The following is a 22,095-nucleotide window of genomic DNA, read 5'->3' on the forward strand; positions in this document are numbered from 1 at the left end:
TCCTATTCTGTTGTTTTCCTCTATTTCTTTGCATTGATCACTGAGGAAGGCTTTCTTATCTCTCCTTGCTATTCTTTGGAACTCAGCACTCAGATGCTTATATCTTTCCTTTTCTCCTTTGCTTTTCACTTCTCTTCTTTTCACAGCTATTTGTAAGGCCTCCTCAGACGGCCATTTTGCTTTTTTGCATTTCTTTTCCATGGGGATGGTCTTAGTCCCTGTCTCCTTTACAGTGTCACAAACCTCTGTCCAGAGTTCATCAGGCACTCTATCTATCAGATCTAGTCCCTTAAATCTATTTCTCACTTCCACTGTATAATCATAAGGGATTTGATTGAGGTCATATCTGAATGGTCTAGTGGTTTTCCCTACTTTCTTCAATTTAAGTCTGAATTTGGCAATAAGGAGTCCATGATCTGAGCCACAGTCAGCTCCTGGTCTTGTTTTTGCTGACTGTATACAGCTTCTCCATCTTTGGCTGCAAAGAATATAATCAATCTGATTTCGGTGTTGACCATCTGGTGATGTCCATGTATAGAGTCTTCTCTTGTGTTGTTGGAAGGGGGTGTTTGCTATGACCAATGCGTTCTCTTGACAAAACTCTATTAGCCTTTGCCCTGCTTCATTCCGTGCTCCAAGGCCAAATTTGCCTGTTACTCCAGGTGTTTCTTGACTTCCTACTTTTGCATTCCAGTCCCCTATAATGAAAAGGACATCTTTTTTGGGTGTTATTTCTAAAAGGTCTTGTAGGTCTTCATAGAACCGTCCAATTTCCGCTTCTTCAGCGTTACTGGTTGGGGCATAGAGCTGGAATACTGTAATATTGAATGGTTTGCCTTGGAAACGAACAGAGATCATTCTGTTGTTTTTGAGATTGCATGGGTGATCAGAATTCACATCTGAGATGTTTTCAAATGATGACACCACCAGAATGGTTCTTTGCATTTTTATATTTTACATATAAATCACTGTATAATCTGGACTTTGATTAACTTGTCTCAGACCATCCAGGTAGGTGAAGTTTGACTCTTGTAGCCTATTTTTAAGGATCTGTAGGCTGAATCTTGCTCTTGTCACCAGCATCTGGGCTTTGTGTGTGAGTGTTCCCCACTTCTTATTGGGATCCTCAATGACTGAGGCTTTTTCTCAGATAGAACAAAGTAAGTTTCCAAGATCTCCAGAACTCCCAAGGTAAAGACTTCACAGGAAGCTTTAGCAAGAACAAGAAGCCCACAGCGTGGGGAAGAAGGGAAAACATACCTTTCAGCCCCTTGGAGTCGCCATAAAGTGCCTCATAGATCTGTAGCTCTGACTGGAGGGACTGGAAAAGCTGCTGTTTCTCTTCGCACTGTTGCTGCAGGAGGGCCAGCTTATGCTGCAGCCTGGCAAGGGAGAAGCAAGGGTCCACTGAGCAGGTGGATTCCTATCAGGGGAAGAGGCTCTGAGCCAACTTTTGCATCAGAGAATTTTAGCCCGAGATGTCTCCTGAGGTGTCATGAAGACCGCTGCCTTTATTCCGCAGATGTGGGAGAGAGGCTCAGGAGGTCAAGTCCCTTTGCTTAGAGCTGTGCAGTTAGCCATCACACCTGGGACACACCACCTGGTATTCTTGCTGCCCCACCGGGTCTTGTCATGTTGTCCAGCAATTATTACAGGGTTTATGCTGGGAAGCAGCATCAAGGCTGGTGTCGACCTCCTAGGTTATGATGGGACTCATATCCTAAAACTCACTGGAAGGACTTTCTCCAGAATCTGATATGCTGAAGCCTTACATAAGAGGGTTTTACTCTCTCAACTTTGGAGTGAAAAAGTCATTCCTAGAGAAGTCCTTCCTTCTGTTCAAAGTTACCCATAAATCTGAAATAGCAGAGGGGATATCAAGGTTTCCAAAAAGGACCATTCACTGACTTGCCAATATCCCTTTTTCTAAATCAGAAAATACAGCCGTCTTCCTTTGCAACGGGCTCCCTCTAACCCAGAGTCTTTCTCCTGGAGAGACAGTCGTTCCTCCTGGAAATGCAAGATCTCCTGCTGCTTCTCTTTCAGGTCTTCCAGTAGCTGCTGCCGGTCCACCTTTTGGTGCTCCAGCTCCATTTCCAGCTCTTGAGGGCGGGATCGAGAGGTCAGCAGAGCCTCCCTCAGGCGTTCTGTTTCCTGGGAGTGCTCTGGTAAGCAGGACACAGGAGTACTTATATCATAGGGTCAAAGGTCAGCAGGAAGATTAAGCCCAAGCACATCCATCCTGACAAACAGAACTAAGGTGAAAGGAAGGCCAGCTTATGCTGCCTGGGAGGCAATGCCAGTGTCTGCTGTTACATCCACACGCTCCAAGGAGTGGGAGCCTCTTTCTCTGCAGAAAGAGGTTGCTGCTGTGATTCAGTATGGCCCACTTTGGTTTTAGGGAACACACTCTTGCTTCCTAACTCTATTTTCTAAGTACTCACATACCCTCTATGCAATAATCCACTCGTGAGTTTTGCCAAGGATCAAGAGGCTTATGTAGAAACCTCTCTTAATGTCTTTTTCCTTTCCTACAAGCATTATTTCATTCTGGGCTTAATCCTCTTAGCGGCTATTCTTTGTCTGTTTGGATATTCAATAAGTATTTGTAAATAAAAATAATTTGTGATTGAAAAAACATTGATTTCATTAACTCAATTAACACTAAGGTCAGCACCCACCCCCCGCCCCCCAGGCCCAAAAGGAAATGATGCCCACACATGGATGCTCACTCAAAAGTGTTGAGAAAGCTCTGGAAGATGTTTTTCTAGCACCTCCAGACACAGTCATGAGGACCAGGGACCAAAGAGGAGCCCTGAGTGTAGGAGGAGGGAGATGGAGAGGAGACACAGCACATCAGCACGAGAGGGACACAGGGAGCTTCAGCGAGGTCTTGGAAGAGCCTGAGAGGGTGTGTAGGCCTCCTGCTCCTCCCTTTCCTGGACTGAAACCAGCTGTGACTGTGGGGAGGTAGGACGGGCACTAACTGGTGTCCAGGTTGGTGGCTAATGACTGAATCACTGCACGTGGGTCGCACAGAAGTGGCTTTCCTACAGCTCCTCCTCCCTGGAGCCTAGGTGTCTGAGGGCCCACGGTTCGGGATTGTCAGAAAGTAGCCCTTTCTAGAGTGAGAAAAGCTATGGGAGTTTGGTGTTGGTGGGTCTGAGCAGCTCTGTTCTCTCCACCTTCTCCTCTCTTAGGTTCTCCAGTTGGTGATGGGTATGGCCAGGGAAGAAAGGGATACAACACTGACCACAGTTTGTGGCTTTTGGCACTCACCTCTGGAAACATGACTGAGCTGAGCCTGAAGCCTGTGGTTTTCTTCCCAAAGGACTCTGCTCTCATTGGAAAGCTGAGGTGTGGACTCCAGGCCCAGACTGTAGAAGTTAGAGGTGGAGCCTGTCCGAGGAAGTGCAAGCAGGTAAGTTACACATTTGTGTAACAGAGGATCTCTGTTTGCTCGTTCTCTGCCTCCAAAGACACTGTCCCAACCCAGCAGAAAACCCTGAGGACTTGTCTCCTGGTGGGACGAAGTCTGCTGGGCTGAATGCCTGGCTTTCCTGTGGCTCCTCTGCATGAGTTCTTTGCATGCATTTCATGTGCCCTGGGTGAGCAGTTCAGGAGGCTCTGTTCCCTAAATAGCTGCTCTTGCTGCAGTGTGGACAGGTCAAGGGTGTTTGGAAAGGCCGGCCTCCCGGTGTCAGCAGCCTGGGGGAGAGTGTGGGCAGGAAGGCCACTTTGGTGAGCGGCTGCAGGAGGCCTTGCAGACCTGGCTCCACCACATGCCAGTCACAGAACCAGGGCACAGAAGTCAGCAGGCAGCAAATGAGCAGCTTTAGGGTAAAGGAGAAGTCAGAGGATTCTGGGGAGCAGATCTGGTTAGACCTGCAGTGAGGAGAGTTACTCTCTGAGCTCAGATACAGCAACAAGGGGAGGGGAACGGTCCTTGCCCCCTGCCTTGCTGACTGTAAGGAGCAAGTGGAGGAAAGCAGACCACAGTGCTTTGAAATCTGTGACGCTCTTCTCTAGGGCAACCTGGGCCTCTCCTACCGCTTTCGCGGGCAGTGGAGCTGAGCCTGTGTTCCAGCTGCTCCCGCAGGCGATCATTAATGCAGATGGACTCCTCCAGGCGCTGGCGCAGGTTGCGGATTTCACCAAGATGCTCCTCTAGCAGGTCAGCCCGTGCAGCCACCCAGGAGGACAGGAAGAGGTGGAGATGGAGCATCCTGGGGCCCACTTGGGGGCTTTGCCAGTGGCCTCTCAGCAAGACCCTTAAACATCACTGTCCTCTCTCATGGGCATATGGGAGCTCAGGTGACTTTGTTTAAAGAGTGAATGGCGGCAACATATATATATGTATGTGTATATATATATATATGTATGTATACACACACACATAGTGGAATATTTAGTTCAGTTCAGTTCAGTCGCTCAGTCGTGTCCGACTCTCCGCGACCCCACGAATCACAGCACGCCAGGCCTCCCTGTCCATCACCAACTCCCGGAGTACACTCAAACTCATGTCCACAGAGTCGGTGATGCCATCCAGCCATCTCATTCTCCGTCGTCCCCTTCTCCTCCCACCCCCAACCTTTCCCAGCATCAGAGTCTTTTACTCAGCCATAAAAAATAATGAAATAATGCCATTGCAGCAACACGAATGGGCTTAGAGACTGTCATACTGAGTGAAGTCAAAGAAGGAGAAATATCGTATGACATCCCTTATATGTGGATTCTAAAAAGAAATGATACAAATGAACTTACTTAGAAAAAAGAAAGAGACTCACAAACTTAGACCACAAATTTATGGTTGCCAGGGGGAAGGTTGGGGGGAAGAGATAGGGCATTTTGGATGGACATGTACACACTGCTATATTTAAAATGGATAACCATCAAGGACCTACTGTATAGCTCATAGAACTCTGTTCATGTTATGTGGCAGCCTGGATGGGAGGGGAGTTTGAGGCAGAATGAGTATGTGTGTATGTATCACTGAGTCCCTCTGCTGTTCATCTGAAACTATCACAACATTGTTAATCGGGTATACCCCAATACAAAAAAAAAAGGTTTAAAATTAAATAACCTATCACTTTTACCCTAAAAAAAGAGTAATTTGGTTTTAAACACAGGACAGCTGGTACTAAGCAAGCCCCATGGGCCTCCTCCCATATAGGGGTGCATGTAAGGGAGTTGTAAGTGTACATGTCCACTTGCCAGGGTAACTGGTAAATGCAAGAGGTTCCATATGGTTTAGAGAAACAATTGACCTGCTCGGCTTTGTATTTACCTGTGGGTTTGGTGTTAAGCTGGTACATGGAGGAGCCTGAGGATAGGTCCCCAGATATGCTCCCTTTCTGAGGTCTCATCATGTCCCACTGGCCACTGCTGCCCAGGTACCCAGGCTCCAGGATTCTGCCCAGTTCGGTGGTGCTCCTTGGAGGACAGAGGGGCTGGGTAGGGTTGCGGTAGTGGGAAGGTCTGGCTTCTGTATGGTCGGTTGGCAATGTGGCTGGGGAAGCAGGATGAACACTGGTGACACCTGGGCAGAAGGAAACATGAGTGAGAAGCAGTAGCGAACACAAGGATCAGCCAGGAAGCGTGTGATTGAGGAGAACGGACACTGACGGGGACACACGGGTGGAGGCCTCAGCGGCTGCGGAACACCAGTGAGATGGAGACTTAGACCCTGGAGGCTGCGACTCTCACCCCGTGTATTTGTGAGCAAGAGACACAAGAGGTAGGGGGTGAACAAAGTCACCCATGGACACAACAGGAAAGTCCTGTGGCCCTAACCTGGCTCCCGTGATAATGCCTCATGATAGAGTCCAGGAAGTTTCTGGGTAGAACTCACTGGGAAAGTCAGGGGTTCACAGTGTGATGGCCATAGCACTGAGCACACCTGCGAACAGGAATATTTGTGTTCCTGTGAGTACTTGCTGTTCCGGAAGCTAAAGTGCCAGTTTTTCTAGTTTTCCTTTGGGGTTGTCAGAAGAGAAAGGGGGCATAAATCCAGCTAGAATGGTGGACCCACTCACTCCAGACTGAATTCTTTGCTGAAGTTGGGGGAGGTTCTGTATAAACTAAGGGGTGATTTGAATCTTACTCAACACGATTCAAGGAACTGAAATGTCATCACTTGCATCTGAAGAGTCATGAACACTCTCCCATGGGGGAGGTAGGACCTTTCATTTCATAGGCTGATGCCTTCATAGATCCTGTGAAATCATGGGCCTTCCCATCATCTCCGCTTCTGTTTAAAAATAATCCCAGCTGGGTGAGAGAGGGAAAGAAGTGAACCGGCTATAGTTCAGGATATTCACATTCAGAAGACTGCTTTCTAGGGATTATCGACATAAGCAGCAAACAGTAGCTCTGCCTAAGAAACAGGAGTGAGGAGTGAGGTCCTGGTGTCTTCCAACCAAGTCAACCCCCTTTGAGGGATTAATGTAGTTGGCAGTTGCCAATTTTGATCCTTATTTATAACTGTTCTCAAATTTGGCTACATTCTGGAATCATCTGAGACAATGTAAAAACAAGTACCAGTGCCTGGTTCCCCAGAGATCTGACCTTAACGGGTATGTGGTTCAGCTTCGGTACTGAATGTTTTAAAATCGTCCTAGCTGATTCTAAAAGGCAGGAAAGTTTGAGAAGTATTGTCAAGCATCTCCCCTTCCCCAATTTGAAAACCACTAGATATTCATTAGGATCAGTGGAAATTAAGGAGGGGGATGAAAAATGTAAGCATGCAAATTACAGTCCAGGATTTAAAAGAGACATGACTCCCTACCTCGTCCACACCTCTTTCAACCCCAACCCCACACAAAGAGAAGGGGAAATCAGTGGTTGTTGACACTCAGCTTACTTTCTCACCAAGGTCGCAGGAGGCTTCAAATCTATCAGTAACAGGGATCAGTAGTCTCATGTTCCAGTCTCCCTGGCCACACAATACAGAGCGCATGCCCTAAACCATGCAAAAACACCAGACAGACACTTGCACAAGAAGATTTTAGCTCCATAGAGACCTGAGAAGCTGCCATGCACCACTATCCACTCAGAAGCTTGGTTTAAAGCACAGGAGGAGAGCTGATGAGCCCTTTGGAGAGGACTGTGCTTAACAAGGCAAAGAAAGCGCTACAGCCTTTCTTGCCAAGGCTGGACCATCCAAAATCTGGCCCATGGAACAGACTGGTTGTGACTCCAGTTCAACCCGCATCAGCAGACCATTTCATGCACAGTGCTCTCCTTCCTGTCTCTAGCTTTGGGCAAAGACAACTTGACAATGTGGAAAGATGGAGGAAAAGGAAGTGAGGAAATGAAAAGTAGTCTAGTGAACACTCGTGCCTTTCGGCATGGAACAGATTTGTTATCCATCAGTTGTTGGTTCCAGACCTGCTATGGTAGCGTGGTAGCAAGTTCTAGTTCAGAGAGAATAGCACATGCTGTCATCTCTAAAGAGAGAAAAGACTTTGGCAAGGGGACTCCAGCATTGTTCAGCTGAGCTCAGCCTGTGCTCTCAGCAGGACTGTAACAAAACCATTCCAGATGGAGAAGGTATGATGGAAACATGGAACCAGGAGCAGAAGATCCAAATTCAAGCCCATTTCTCGCCCTTCCTAGTGACCTTGATCAAGTAACCTCACTCTCTGAGTTTTAGTTCTCTGCCCTGGCCCTGGCACACAAGGTGAGTCCATGTTCACGTTGGTAGGTCCTTAGATTGCTATACCTGTGTAACACTGGTAGCAGAAGGTAGCCTCTTAGACCTCACTGCCTGCTGGAAGGAACATGTGCAGACTCTCCTTAAAAATGATCTCAGTCTAGCTGGAAATCAAACTAATGTTAGAGTAGACAGTGTATCCAATTTCAGGGATACTAATGTGGTCTAAATGGGGCTCAAGGTGTACACATTCTCAGCTTGTGGTCTATGGTGACCATCAATCTCTGGCCCATCCAAGCTCTTCTTTACAGGCACAGACCATGGTTATAAGGTAATTTCAAATTGCTTTCTAGTTTTTTTAAAAGCACTACTAGAGGGCAAATTCATCATGTGAAGTTCTTTTCTTATTTCACATAGGAGCATAGTTAGTTACCTACTAACTGATGAAACACACACATGAGAAAGATAACAGCAAATATATTTCCAAAAACAGCAAGCGCAGCTCTCCCTCAGTTGTCCACTGATAGCGTGTACCCCTGTGTTATTTTGAAAACTCTGCCATCCAGCCAAAGCCATGCAGAGACACATAGTGTGGGTCCGCCGTCCGCAAGCACATGAACGCAGCAGGAAGTGCTCACTTTCTCCTAACTGCTTCCGCAGCATCTGCAGCTCCTGCTGAGCCTCCGCCAAGGAGACCCTGGGCGTCTCACAGCAGCCAGGGAGGGGAGGGCCAGCAGAGCTGAAAGGCAGGAAGCTGGGTGGAGCTGACGGCAGTGGTGACTGGGGTATGCATTGGAAATGAAGGCCTAGAAACAGAAAGTCAGGGAGAAAGGACACAAGTCATTAGACCAAAAGGGAGAGAAAAGAACGGGTGAAAGATTGAGAAGGTGAAACTATTTCCTGACCAGGTGTCTCCCTGGGGAGTGTCTGTCATTCAATGTGGTGATGACTAAGATGGCCAAGGGGGAGCAGAGCTACCCAAGAGTCTGGCTTATCTCACCTGCTCCTTCTTCTCCCCTGCCAGGGCTATCCTGCATTCACATTCTATGCTCATCTGGAAAACAATTGGTTATAAAAAGGCAAGGTAGCATTACCATAGCTCAGGAAGCCATGAGAGCCCCATCCTAGCCATCTGGGCATGGCAGGTCAGGATGGCTCTGCCTGAATGCTCTCAGGAGCCCTGGGGTGCTGCTGCCAGCATGGGCCAGTCCTGGCCCCCGTGACAAGACTCCCCTACACCTAGAACTCCTGAAAGCAACAGGACTCACCCTGAGGAGGACAGGAGTGGACTAGGAGAGTGGGGACGCTGGCATGACTAATGCATGAAATTCAAGGCTGATGGAAACAAACTTGAGAATCCCAAATCACTGTGCTCATTCACCAAAGGAAAAATAAAAGCCTTGGCAAACTGACAGACACAGTGGCATGCAAAAATCTGTCTGAACATTCAAATAGTTTAAGAAAAATGCTTAATATATGTGGATTCTTCCGTCCTTGATGCAGACCTACTGAATCATAAACTCTTGTCAGAAAGTTTTTTAAAAGAAAAACTTCACAGGTGATCATTATGTAGTACATCTATCGATTTCAGGAAGCCTGGGAAGTTCTGACGTTTGAATCTCTCTCCTTTTCCTAAAAACATTTGAAGGGCATGTAGCCCACGGAGGGAGCAGAACCCAAAACATCTAGACTTGTGGAGACTGTTCCACACAGAAGACAGTGATCACATTCCGAAAAACATCCCTTATCCCAGGACGCTGACATGGTATCAGAGCAGTACAAGACCCTGAATTACCAAGTGACACAGCCCAGGCCTCCTTCAGGAAGGCATTCTGACTCTAAAACCTTCGACCTTCTGCTCTTTTTCGTCCCAAAGCATTCACAGAGATGTCTACAGTGCTTGGCGAATGGTTTTTCCCCATGATTTCCTGGTTTAGCTGGAAACTTTGGCCCAGAAACTTTGAGCCCAGAAAGAGTTGGACACATTCTTTTCCTTAAGATTTGGGTGACTTGCTCTCAAGAGGGACAAGGATGGCAGAAGAAAAGTGTTCTTCTGTAGGTGTCTCTACTGAACGCAACCTCACCACAACCACGCTGAAGGCAGGCAGCCAGTCATCTTGTTGGGGGGCAGCAGGTGAGAATAAGGTTTGCCTGTTCTGTGCATTGCTAGTGTGGAGCTGTGATTGGATAATACACCCCCTGGTAACTAACCTGAGGCAGGTAAATGAAATATACAACTCTGTCAGTCCAAGATATACACCATGTATATCAAGGATCACCAACCCATTCATAAAACCATGAAAGATAATGTAATGTGAACAGAATTCCTTCTAAGGATACTGAAGCTATGAAGGAAATAGCCCCACCAACTACAGAGGCTCCTCTGCAGAGAAAATGGGGAAAACACACAAGAGAGCAGCAGATGGAAATTTCTTTTTGCTCTCTGGCTACAATAATCCTGAGAGAAACATTTTGCCTCTTTGATTTCCAGGGTAAAATGAGAGAAAGAAATGAAGATGATTCTTTTAAAATGATTAGCCAACTACTGGTCAAAATTGGTATGCAGCTCAAAGTCTGATGTGGATTATTTATTTTTCTACGGTAGTTAAAGACTAGTCAGACCCTATTAGTGAATTTGAATGGTCTCTTGATTTTTGTCTAGGATTCAATGTATCTAAGCTCCTAATGATGCTTTTCTTATCCCTGAAGAAAAGTCAAAGCTGAGTGAGGAGATGAAGCCCCTGCCCCATTGGCTAGTGCATACCTGGATGGGCCTGGCTGGCCTCCATGGGGGGATTCTGGGGAGTTGGGAAGCTGATGGGGTTGCTGCTGGGTTCGGCCTTAACCCCATGAGATGAACTGGTTGCTGATGGTTTGGAAGACAGTACAGCAGAATGATTTGAATGGTGGATGGAATCTACAAAACCCATGAATGAAAGAACATGTTTGGTATTCTTCGAAGAACTGGAATCTGATCTTACAATGTAACCAGGGCAGAGCCTTGTTGTCAGGGAAAGCACCAAGCGCAAGCACTGTGAGCAGCTTTCATTCCTGACTTGCAGATTGCTCCTTCAGTGAGAAAAGCCACCTGAGAGGCGACAGTGGGGCTCAGAGCCTGAAACCAAGGAAAAGGCACCTCCAAAAATAGCAGGCAAGTGCAGCAGCATATGTGGACACCCAAGGAAACTCGGGGGTTCAGAAGCTGCACCTGGCTGGAGGGATAAGACACCCCATCTTACAGAAGGAGATCAATCAGACAGATTGTGTGCCCGTGAGGCAGTGGGGAAACAGAAGTCCCCATCCTCTTCTCACTCGCCCCACTGTGGTTTGCCTGGTCCAACAGCATCCAGGTGAGAGGAGACCCAGTGACAGGGTCAGCTTGTAGAATCAGGAGCAAAGCAAAGGTCCTGACCCACTGGGGCCTAGGCTCGGCATGGTTCAGCCTGACACATGCCAAGGCGTATCTATAAAGCCTGGATGTAGAAGTCTCCTCTCAGCCTAGAAAAAGGTGGCTCCACTCAGAAAGTGGAGGCTACCTGAGTGACCAGGCGACGCTTTCTTCTCTTCACAGTGGGTGTACTCGCTGGTGATGTCCATGTCAGAGCAGGCTTCCAGCTTGTCAGACAAGAAGGAGGAGCTGCTGGGAGAGCGCTGGGAGTCAGACAAGGCACGACTGCTGCACGGCGTGAGGGAGCGGGCGTCCAGCTTGGCCTGCAGGACTTCAATCACTTTCTCCTTCTCCTGCAGCTCCCTGCTAAGCCTAGTGGGGTGAAGGAGGACAACAGGGGAAGGCAGAATCACTGGATGAGCTAGTCCTTATGAGGAAAACTACGTAAGTCAAGGGGACCATGCCTGCAGAGAATAAATGAATTACCCATCTCTGGTTTAGGGTGAAAAGTAGGCCGGGTGCAGAGGGAGGGGGAGCAAGTGGTGCCCAGTGCACTGGCCACATGATACGCTGAGGACCCGCAGGGGCTCAGCCAGGCCTCTGAGGCACTGCTGCTCCAGGCCTGGTCCCCAGGACAGCTGGAGTCCGAGAACTGCTGGTTCCCGGTCTCCAACAACGTAAGTACAGAAACGGACGGTGAGCACTGAGAAACACAGCAGGGTGGCATTCTCACATCATCCAAGAGGACGTAAGTAGAATCATCTGGTTGATTAAGGTACAGACCAGGTATATGTCTATGACAGATTAGAGATAAAAACAAACTCCTTTGTCCTTCACCACAGATATTTTGAGGAGCACTGGGTGCTCTAAAGCACACTCATGACACAAAGGGATTTGAACTAGTAAACAAAGGACTCTGAGTCTGAATTTTATTGCACATAATAAGAAAATATGCAATGACTCATTGAAAACTGGTTTCCAAGGCACTGTAGCCTCCCAAGACCTGCAACATTAAGGAATTTTATTAGGAACTGTAATACAATTCTTTTTTTCCCAAGGAAACTGTGTGGCCACTAAACTAGCTGCTAACTCCACTTGGGGGTAAGCCAACTTGGCAAAAAGCGCACCATGTACTTAAACACACAGAGTTGGGGAGCAGAGGAGATCCTTGGGGTGCCAAGGACCCTTGAAATTTGGTAAGTTTACTTTTAGGTCAGACTGACTCTAGGTTACTAAGCCTGGAGAATCATTATACAAATAGAAATCAATAGAATTCTATCAAAAGAGTGTAAAGAATTAGGCTAAAAAGAACAGGAAGGTGTTTCATGAACAAATGAATTCAATACAATCAGTATTTTCCATACCCCCTCCGCCCCCACTTCTGTCTTGTGAAGTTGCAGCCCTCTTGATCCCTTAGGCCTTGTTCCCAATTACTTTACCAGATTCTATTTGAATTACCTCAGAGCCAGTGGCTCGAGTCCAGCTTGATCTTTCTCACTTTTATGATCCTCTGAAAACCAAATTCAGAAAGAAACAGTAAGAAATTAATCAGGTCTCACTTTACACATTATAAGTGCAAGAGCCTATTCGAGTACAAAATAGTGACCACTCTATGTGTGGTCAGGACATGTGGGAGACCTCAGGCTGCATCTTTAGAGAACAGACCTGCAGGATCTCCAGCGTTCACCAGGCAGAACTTCCCTGACCTGGCGATCACCATCATGACTGCCTTTGCCCCAAATCAATGCAAAAAAGTTTAAAAGGCACTTGCCAGTGGCCCACCGGCCAGTCCTGATCCCATCATGGCCCCCGGGAAAGAAGTAGAAACAGGACTTGGGTTAGCAGCTGTGGTGGAGGTGAGGCGGCCACTGGGGGCTAGGCTCTGGGAGTGACTGAGAGGGTCCCGAAGCCACGAGGCCAACTTACTGGTGCTGAGTTTGCTGGTGAGCCATTCTGTCAGCTGGCTGCCCTGGGCGAGGTGCTCCCGGAAGCTCTGTCCCAGGTAGTAGTCAATGTCATTGCTCCTTAGGAGGTCCTCGAAAGACTTTACCGTGTCTTTCGAGTGCTGGGTGAGGAGATAACAGATACCTCTCCCTTCCCGTATTTTCTGACGTAGGACCAGAGAACTGGTCCTGAATCAGGGAATCACATTTCCTAATGAATGAAAGAAGAGGAAAGAGTAAGAATGGAAAATTAAGCTATGGGGGCTTCTGTAGAGATTTCTGTCAGAGCATCTCTAAGAATTCCTCAGTTTATGCTGAATTCTGGCACCAAAACCAAAGGATGTATTTAAGAGTAAATTCTGTTCTGACAAAACTGCATCAAACAACACGGTACACCACCATTCCTCCACTGTTTAGCATGCATTAGTCATGCGCCAAAGTGAAAAATAAGTTCCGTGGGGGTAAACACAGTGCTGTATTTTACTTCCCTTACAGCACCAATAGAGTGTAGACTTATAGTTGATAATAAATGCTAAATAGATTTATTGAGTAGGTACTCAATAAATACTAAAAATCCACATAAGTCCTTTCATGTCTTCTACTTCAAAGACCATCTATATTACTTCAGACCGTATTTTGCAAAGATGGCCGTTACTCAAGCTCCCGTTCCACATGCTTGGCTACAATGTGGCTGTGCCCTCTTTCATCATTAGGTAGCAGTCATTCTCGACCTCCTCAAATCTGTGTGGGCCCTGTGACCACCTTGACCAAGACAACACACTGGAGGTGACACTGCGCCAAGTCCAGGAGTCACTCTTAACTCACCTGGCAACTTCTACTTCCTGACTCCTGGAAGCCAGCTACCCTGCTGAAGTGAAACTACCCTGAGAGCACCACTATGAGAGGCCCAGGCCGGGAGCAAAGGCCCCAGAAGACAGGAAGCCACGTGGAGAAAGAGAGACGCCAGGGAGCACTGTGTCACCAGGCACGAGGATGAAGAAGCCATTCCAACCAGATGTCTCAGTGACTCCAGCCCCAGCCATCATCTGACGGCGTGAGAGACCTGATGTGAGAGCAACCCCTACTAAGCCCAGCCAATCCACATAAATTGCTGTTTGAATCCCCTGCTTTGGGGTGGTTTGTTACTCAGCATAGATAACCTAGATACCGAGATGGACATCTAGTCCAGTGTTTTTCAACACAAAGTATCAAAAACAATAATAATTACACAAATAGGGTTGAGAGCTTTAATATGTGCTAGGCATTATTATAAGAACTTGGATTAATTCATTTAAACCTAATAACCACCCTCTGAGATAGGTTTTCTTATTTTCCTCATTTAATAGATAAAGAAACAGGCTCAGGAAGACTAAAGAGGTTTGCACAGCCTGTAAGTTCTGGAGCTAGGATTCAAACCCAGGAAGTCTGCCTCCAGTTTGACTACTTATACGTCCTGTCGCTGTGTGAAGACATTCCTAAGAGGAAATCCCAGGGACCTGGTATCTCCCAGCAGGGGTCAGGTGTCCTTTCTTAACACCCAGGACTACCATTGAAATAGGTCCTTCTCTGACTGCCCCAGTGGGTTCTCTCTTCTACCTGCCTGGGCCTCCCTATTTCACACAGAAACGTAGACATCTTCAATCAAGCAATGATCCACAGAGCACCCTCCTTACCCAGGCCACGAGGCAGATCTCAGCTCCTCGGCCAGCTTCCCTTCTGTCCCAGGTTTTGGGAGCTGGGCTTCTAGCTGGGACACCCACTGGATCAGACTCTCCAGATCCTTTTTAGCTTGAAGCCCTGGAGGGTAGAAAGCCCCAGTGCCATCAGACAGCCACCCCTCGTCCTCATCAGTGACACCGTGCGATGAGGATCCCTCGAGGGCACCAACGGCCTTCAGCTTTCGGGGTCTCTCCAGACTAGATGAATAATGGCTTGTAACTGAGAGGGACCGAACCCGGCTCTTCATGTTCTGAATGACCTTGTTGGCGTTCTGCAGCTGGGCCTTCAGATCTTTGATGTCCTTACATAGGACAGAGATGTCTTCTGACTTTCCGTATGACCGGAGCGCCTCCTGCTTCCCTAGTTGGCTTTCCGAGGGCTTCTTCCCAGGGGGGCTGGCCACTGCAGAGCCCAGGTGTCCCTGCCCAGAGCACAGCCCCTCCATCAAGACTGTTTCCCTGAGGCTGTTGTGCTCCTCACACTCTGAGAAAAGACAAAGACATCCTCCTGAGTCAAGCTGGGCATGCTGCGGAGGCCATACCCTGCAATATATTGTCCTACATTGTAATTATAGGACTATCATTACTAGAGCAAAAGTTAAAGCAGTACTTTATTCAGCACTGGCACTGTACTAGCCTCCAAATGCCATATTTCTTGTCCTCCCAAGAGCCCTGCAAGTCAGTTGTGGTCACCTTCTATTTTACTTAGTGGTTTTCTCCTCAATTTCAATTTGGTGGATGTCCCTATAGCTTTAGTGCTTTTATAACAGAAATACACTTTTTTTAGATGTACAGTTTGCATATCCACCTGATAGTTCAGTTGGTATCTGCCTGCAATGCAGGAGACCCTGGTTCGATTCCTGGGTCAGGAAGATCCACTGGAGAAGGTATAGGCTACCCACTCCAGTATTCTTGGGCTTCCCTTGTGGCTCAGCTGGTAAAGAATCTGCATACAATGTGGGAGACCTGGGTCCTATCCCTGGGTTGGGAAGATCCCCTGGAGAAGGGAAAGGCTACCCATTCCAGAATTCTGGTCTGGAGAATTTCATGGACTGTGTAGTCCATGGGGTTGCAAAGAGTTGGACATGACTGAGCAACTTTCACTCACTCACTCAAAGCTCATTTGATCTTCTCATTAATAAATAGACTTTAGTAATTTTTTTCTGGTGGTTCAGATGATAAAGAATCTGCCTGCAATGCAGGAGGCCAGGTTTGATCCCTGGGTTGGGAAGATCCTCTCAAGAAGGGAATGTCAACCCACTCCAGTATTCCTGCCTGGAGAATTCCATGGACAGAGGAGCCTGGCAGGCTGCAGTCCATGAGGTCACAGAGTCAGATACATCTGAGCGACTAACACATACACAGTATTTTCTCTAAAATAATCAGTTGGATAGAACTTTTTTTTTTAAAGTTCGTGCTGAATTTTTCTTTATTAAACAGGCAGCATGTTGGAAACTAATTGTAGACATTCACGCTCACGCTCAGCCTCACTTTGGGCATGAGTTCTCCAAACTTTCCGCCCCCTCCTCCTGTGCCCCCTTCAATCTACTGCACCCCTCAGCCTGCTCCTCATCAGATGTGGGCTTGGCGAGCAGCACCCAAACGTGAAGGCTGCCCCTAGCTGGGGAGGGCGAGCCCCGCACCCGAGCTCTCACCAGGGCTGGTGCTCTCCTCCCGCTCGGCCTCATTCTCACTTCGGCCACAGGTCCCATAGCCCAGGTCCTGGAGGTCCACCTGCACCTGCTTGCTGTCCTGCTTCACCGATGATCCACCTGCTTGGCAACAGACAGGGGGTGCTACAGAGGATCTAATTTCGCACATACACTCTCTTCCTCAGCAGCATGCACCCTGGCCCTTGGGGAGGTCAGACCCAGAGTGGGATAGACGCTTCTTTGGACTGAGGTGGGAGAAGAAACACCTGCTCCAGCAGCAGGACCTCTCTCCACCAGGTAAGCTTGGGGAGCTTACGGGCTTTCCTGGGACCAGACATGTTTAAGTCAAACACTGCATACTATCAACTCTACAAGCCCCAGGGAAGCTAGCAAATGCTTTGTTCATGGGGGTTCAGGGAATGTTTGAATGGAGCAGAACTAATTCAGAGTTTCAAAGACACCAAGATCTGCACTGTTCTGTTAAGTGTTATAAACGTGACTGTTTTATGTTAAACTGATAAAAATTAAATAAAACTTTATATCCCCAAATTGAATTAGCTACATTTCATGTTCTCCATAACCACATGTGCCGTAGGTACAGAACAGTTATGTCACTGCAGAAGTTCTATGAGAAAGCACTGATTCTAGACCAACAACGATGGTATACTTCTGAAGAGTCTAATGTGGTGCAAAGAGAAGCAGAAGAGAAACAATCAACATATGTTGAGAGAGGTAAGGCAGTTTGTTGACTGTACCAGAAATCAGTGAAGCTAGATGTTAGCTCATTTCCTCCCTATGCTGTCACTGCAAACTTGCTTTATTCATTTATTTGTTTCTGCCATCTGCAAATTGAAGTATCCACTTCTATGGGCTTCCCTGGTGGCTCAGTGAAGAGTCCACCTGCCAAAGCAGGTGATTTGGATTCGAGCCCTGGCTCAGGGAGATCCTCTGGAGAAGGACATGGCAACCCACTCCAGTGTTCTTTCCTGGGAAATCCCAAGGACAGAAGAGCCTGGCAGGCTACAATCCATGGAGTTGTAAAAGAGTTGGACATGATTTAGCGACTAACTAACAACAACAATCCACTTCCACAATGCTCAGGTAAGAGTCAGAATTAAACTGGCCATGAGACTGGGAAAGAAGAGTGAAATCTGCAAAGCATGAGCTTCTCAGGGAGAAGACAGGTGGTGTTGAACTTAAGACTTACTAAACATGACTCTCTATTTCTCCAGCTGGTTGGCCTGGGCAAAGACAGTGGCTTCTGATATCAGCAGCTTCTCCTGGAGATCTTGATAGCATTGTTTGCATTGTGCCAATTGGGAACGCAGGTGCTTTGTGGATCCCAGGAAGCTAAATTCTGACTGCGGCCCAGGGTCATGGGTCTGGGGCTGGTTATCCAGCTGTGAAAAGAGCCAGCACAGGGTCAGGGCCATCTGAGCTCTCCCCAGGCAGTGGTGGCCGCTTCGCCTTGCGGACCCTGTGTACTTCATCCATGTGTCTGTCGTAACACTTCTCACTCCACTTGGCAGCTACTTGCCTTCCAGACTGAGCACCTGGAGAGCTGGGTGATGCTTTGTTTATCTCTGTTGTTACAGCACACAGCACAGTGCCACCCGAGTCTGTGAGGAACCCTCAGCAAATGTTTGTTCAGGGGTTGAAAAGAGAAGGGGTGGGAACCTCCACTCATCTCTCCCTGAATTCCCACCCAGTTGTTCTCTCAGAGTCCTCTGCAACCCATTTTACTTAATCCTCAGCAGGCAATGGCACCCACTCCAGTACTCTTGCCTAGAAAATCCCATGGACGGAGGAGCCTGGTAGGCTGCCATCCATGGGGTCGTGAAGAGTTGGACACGCCTGAGGGACTTCACTTTCATTTTTCACTTTCATGCATTGGAGAAGGAAATGGCAACCCATTCCAGTGTTCTTGCCTCGAGAATCCCAGGGATGGGGGAGCCTGGTGGGCTGCCATCTATGGGGTCTCGCAGAGTCAGACATGACTGACGCAACTTAGCAGCAGCAGCAGCTCAGCCCCCTCTCCTTAGACAATCCTGACTGTTCCTTTGAGGCTCAGGAGCAGACCCCTGAGCTGAGCTGTGATGTACAGAGCAGTGATAAGTAAGAGATGTCATTACACACCACTGACTGGCTGCCTTAAAGCCCCATGTAGCCCTATATTGCATCCTATGGAAATGATCTGGTTTTGTGCCATCTTTCCCCACCATGTTGAATATCTGAAGGGCAAAGATGAAGTCTCTGTTTCCAGTGCCTAGTGTCTTGCCTGGAAAATTAAGCACTCAAATATTTAAGAAAGTTAATTTCTTATGTAATATTCATGAGATAATGTTGTAAAAGAAACCTTTCTAAAGGCTGGATGTTAGAGGAACATTATCACCACTACTTGTGGTGCAAAGATGCCCTTCCCATGGTACCTCCTGACCCACGGGGCAGACCTGTTTAAGGTAAAAACAGACATTTCCAGCCTTTCTCCAAGGGCTTTTCATCTAACCCCACACTTACTTGGTGAGCATCCACTGTGAGGGCAGCCCCAAGGTCAAGGCTCCGGGGTCTGGAGCACGGCCTTGTGGTCACACCCTCTCTTCTAGGCATTGGTGCTTTCCAGGAGAGTAAACCAGCTCTGTGTTCATTCTGTTGATCTCCTTGGCCAGGTGCACAGGGAGCTCGGGATTAAGCTTCCTAGTCCCTTCCTTGCTGCTCAGCACCAGCTGTTCTTTGAGGAGGTTGATGATATGGCGGGCATTCTTCAGTTTTCCCTGGATCTTTCTGAATTCAGCCTGAAGGCTATTCTCACTCAGACCCCCTTTGGCAACCACAGTCTCCACCATCGCCTCGCCCTTCTCCTTGTCTTCCTCAATCTCCCATCCATCAGACATTGCTTCTCCCATCTGCTCTTTCAGCTCTGCATTCTCAAGGCAAAGGCTCAGCATGGTGTTCCTGCAAGAAACACATACAGTCAGGGGCCGGGTCTGGTCTTGGCCTCATTTCCTAAGAGCCCGGTTAACCCACAATTGAGTCCATCAGAGACTCAGAGACACCCCAGTACATGAAGTGACCTCAGAGACCTATTAAAACATTCCTTATTTTATACACCCATAAATCAAGGCTCAGGAAGAGCAGGAGATTCCCCACACTCCCATAAATACTTGGCAGCATTGTCACTAAAAATCTCAGACTCAAGACACATGGTCTACTTGTCTTTACCCATGCTTGCAACCTCATGTTCTAATTTTCAGTGGCCTGTAGAATAAACAAGGATACTTACACTGTTAATAAAAAATAAAAAAGGACATTGCCTGGGAGAAATTTATTATCATGTAGACTACAGTTCTATTAATTATCATCAGTCATTTTTCAACTACTGGAGAGACACTGGGACCTAGGAACACAGAAGAAACAAACAACACTAGCCAGAATTGTAGTCAAATGTACTATGTTAATCAGTTGCTTTCTATCTGGCTCCTGTGATAGGAGATCGTCTTCATGAGAGCAGGGATTCTGTCTGTCCTGTTCACCCAGTGTCCCCAGAGCCTCCACAGTGCCAGCTGCACATAGAATATTCATATTTGCTGAGAAGATATAATGGGCTCAACAACTAATTTTCACCAAGATATTCTGGTTGCAGCCTTTCCTCCCACCAAATCCTTTACTAGGACTGGATGGAAGCAATAAAAATGTGGCTTTAATAAGGCAATTGACTTTAAAAGGCAATTCACTTCATTGACTTAGGGGAGTCACTGGATGCTTACATGAAATTCATCAGTGCTCAGTGCCTGCAACTGAGAAGTTATATAATTCTGCTCTTATCAGCTGCAGACCTGAGGAATACTAACAGCAGACTCCTAGGAGGTGCTTGTTTAAAAAGCTTAAGAGCTAAGGCCTAAGAATCTACGTTTTATTTAAGTTCCACAGGTGATTCTTAAGCACGTTGAATTGAGAACTGCTGACCAGAAGAGACAAAGGAAGTAGCTAATTCACAGCCTGAAGGACCAGCAGTTGGCTGTGCCTCTACACTGCGTTTCTCAGAATCCTAAAGTTTGGAAATAGAGCAGAGCTTGTCTAGAGTGAATTAAGGACGAACATGGTTTGGGACATAGGAATCAGAGAGACTGTGAGAGTTTCCTCAGTGGAGAAAAGGGGAACAGGTATTTGACTAAAACTGAGGTGTGACAGGGAAAGAAAGGGGCACATGTGTGGTATAAAGAATATTTAATGTTATGTCATAACTTTGTATTTGGGGGAATACCCTGCTCTTTTCACAATGCAAACTAACAAAAGCAATGCTCAAGAAAATCTTCCCCAAAGAGAAGAATTACATAGAATTACGAATTACACAGTCTATCTTCTACAGTATCAGTGCTTCTATATTCAGCTGGTGGGATCGAGAGAGATGTACTGTTCTCACCCATGATAGCACAACAAAGCATAATGAAGTTTAAATCAAACTGAAGCTTTAGCTTAAGTAGAACTTAAGACGAGAAATATCATGATGATTCAGAGTAAAAGAACCAGAACAAAGGATGCTTGCAAGAGTATTTCAAAAAACGTTTGATAAAGTATATAGGAGAAAAGGCTTAGGATTTAATATTTGGGAGCCAGGGATCCTGCCATGGACTATTATGCAAACTTGAGCAAGTTTGCTAGAACTTTTTAGGCCTGAGGTTCCTTAACAATCAAAAGGTACACTGTGCTAGATATCAAAGTACTAACATTAATATTATTCTATGACACGGGGACATTTGAGTGGTACACAATAGGCAGGGAAACTATAGGGTATGAATTAGAAGCTGTTCATCTGCACAGCTGTGTTCTAAACAGCAGGCCATGAGGACTGTGAACCTCGTGGACGAATGAGTGAGTGGATTATCCCTATGCTATCCGCATATTTTTCCAAGCTTCTTTTGAGGGCGAGGGGAAAGAGTGAAGGCAGGGCCATTCTAACCAATGAATAAGTTACTTCCCACTTTTGCAAAGTAAAAAAAACAGACAGTGAAAGTGAAGTCGCTCAGTCGTGTCCGACCCTTAGCGACCCCACGGACTGCAGCCTACCAGGCTCCTCCATCCATGGGATTTGCAGAAGAGATTATTAAAATTGTTATTCCACAATTGAAGGATTTGTGCTGCCGAGAGACAGATGAGTGGAGGCTCTGTGTAAACCCTTCTCCTCATGGACTGCTCTGGTTCTGCATACAGCAGGGAAGCATCTTGGGTAGCAGGAGATTCCTTACACATTCCAGTCAATTCAAAACAGCAATACCTGTCATACAACTGGGAGATTTCCACTTGTGACAATCATACATATAGCAGATAATGGGCATTTTTATATTGAATTAAGACCAGATTTATTTGAATAGTTAAAATGGTAATTATTAATAATCACCATTATTCAGGGCTTCCCAGGTGGCTCAGTGGTAAAGAATCCACCTGCCAATGCAGGAGATGCAAGAGACATGGGTTTGATCCCTGGGTGGGGAAGATCCCCTGGAGGAGGAAATGGCACTCAGTCCAGTATTCTTGCTGGGAAATCCCATGGACAGAGGAGCCTGGTGGGCTACAGTCCATGGCATCACAAAGAGTCAGACATGGAGCACGTACACACACACACATGCATTATCTAGTTTTGTTAGCGCTTCTACGAATCTGTAGAACCATGCATGCATGGAGCCTGGGATGTGGACCAAGAAGCCCCAGGGTGGCACGAATTCTTGGCTGCAGCAATGTGGTC

At 47.1% G+C, this 22,095-nt stretch overlaps 1 protein-coding gene across 1 annotated transcript in view; it reads right to left on the minus strand.

Moving 5' to 3' along the window:
- Positions 1–22,095, minus strand: part of LOC148778149 (myomegalin-like) — a 162,717-nt gene that overhangs the window by 134,832 nt on the left and 5,790 nt on the right. The window contains 16 exon segments of the mRNA XM_088835005.1: positions 1,261–1,382; positions 1,976–2,165; positions 3,280–3,399; positions 4,051–4,182; positions 5,288–5,539; positions 8,293–8,460; positions 10,419–10,571; positions 11,191–11,414; positions 12,501–12,552; positions 12,969–13,162; positions 13,164–13,196; positions 14,659–15,187; positions 16,359–16,475; positions 17,563–17,755; positions 18,873–18,946; positions 18,949–19,307. Of these exon segments, the coding sequence (XP_088691131.1) occupies positions 1,261–1,382; positions 1,976–2,165; positions 3,280–3,399; positions 4,051–4,182; positions 5,288–5,539; positions 8,293–8,460; positions 10,419–10,571; positions 11,191–11,414; positions 12,501–12,552; positions 12,969–13,162; positions 13,164–13,196; positions 14,659–15,187; positions 16,359–16,475; positions 17,563–17,755; positions 18,873–18,946; positions 18,949–19,307 (2,912 nt within the window).

This window comes from Moschus berezovskii, chromosome 4 (assembly GCF_049115385.1).
Source record: "Moschus berezovskii isolate FMDL1 chromosome 4, NW_MosBer_1.0, whole genome shotgun sequence".
Lineage (NCBI taxonomy): Eukaryota > Metazoa > Chordata > Mammalia > Artiodactyla > Moschidae > Moschus > Moschus berezovskii.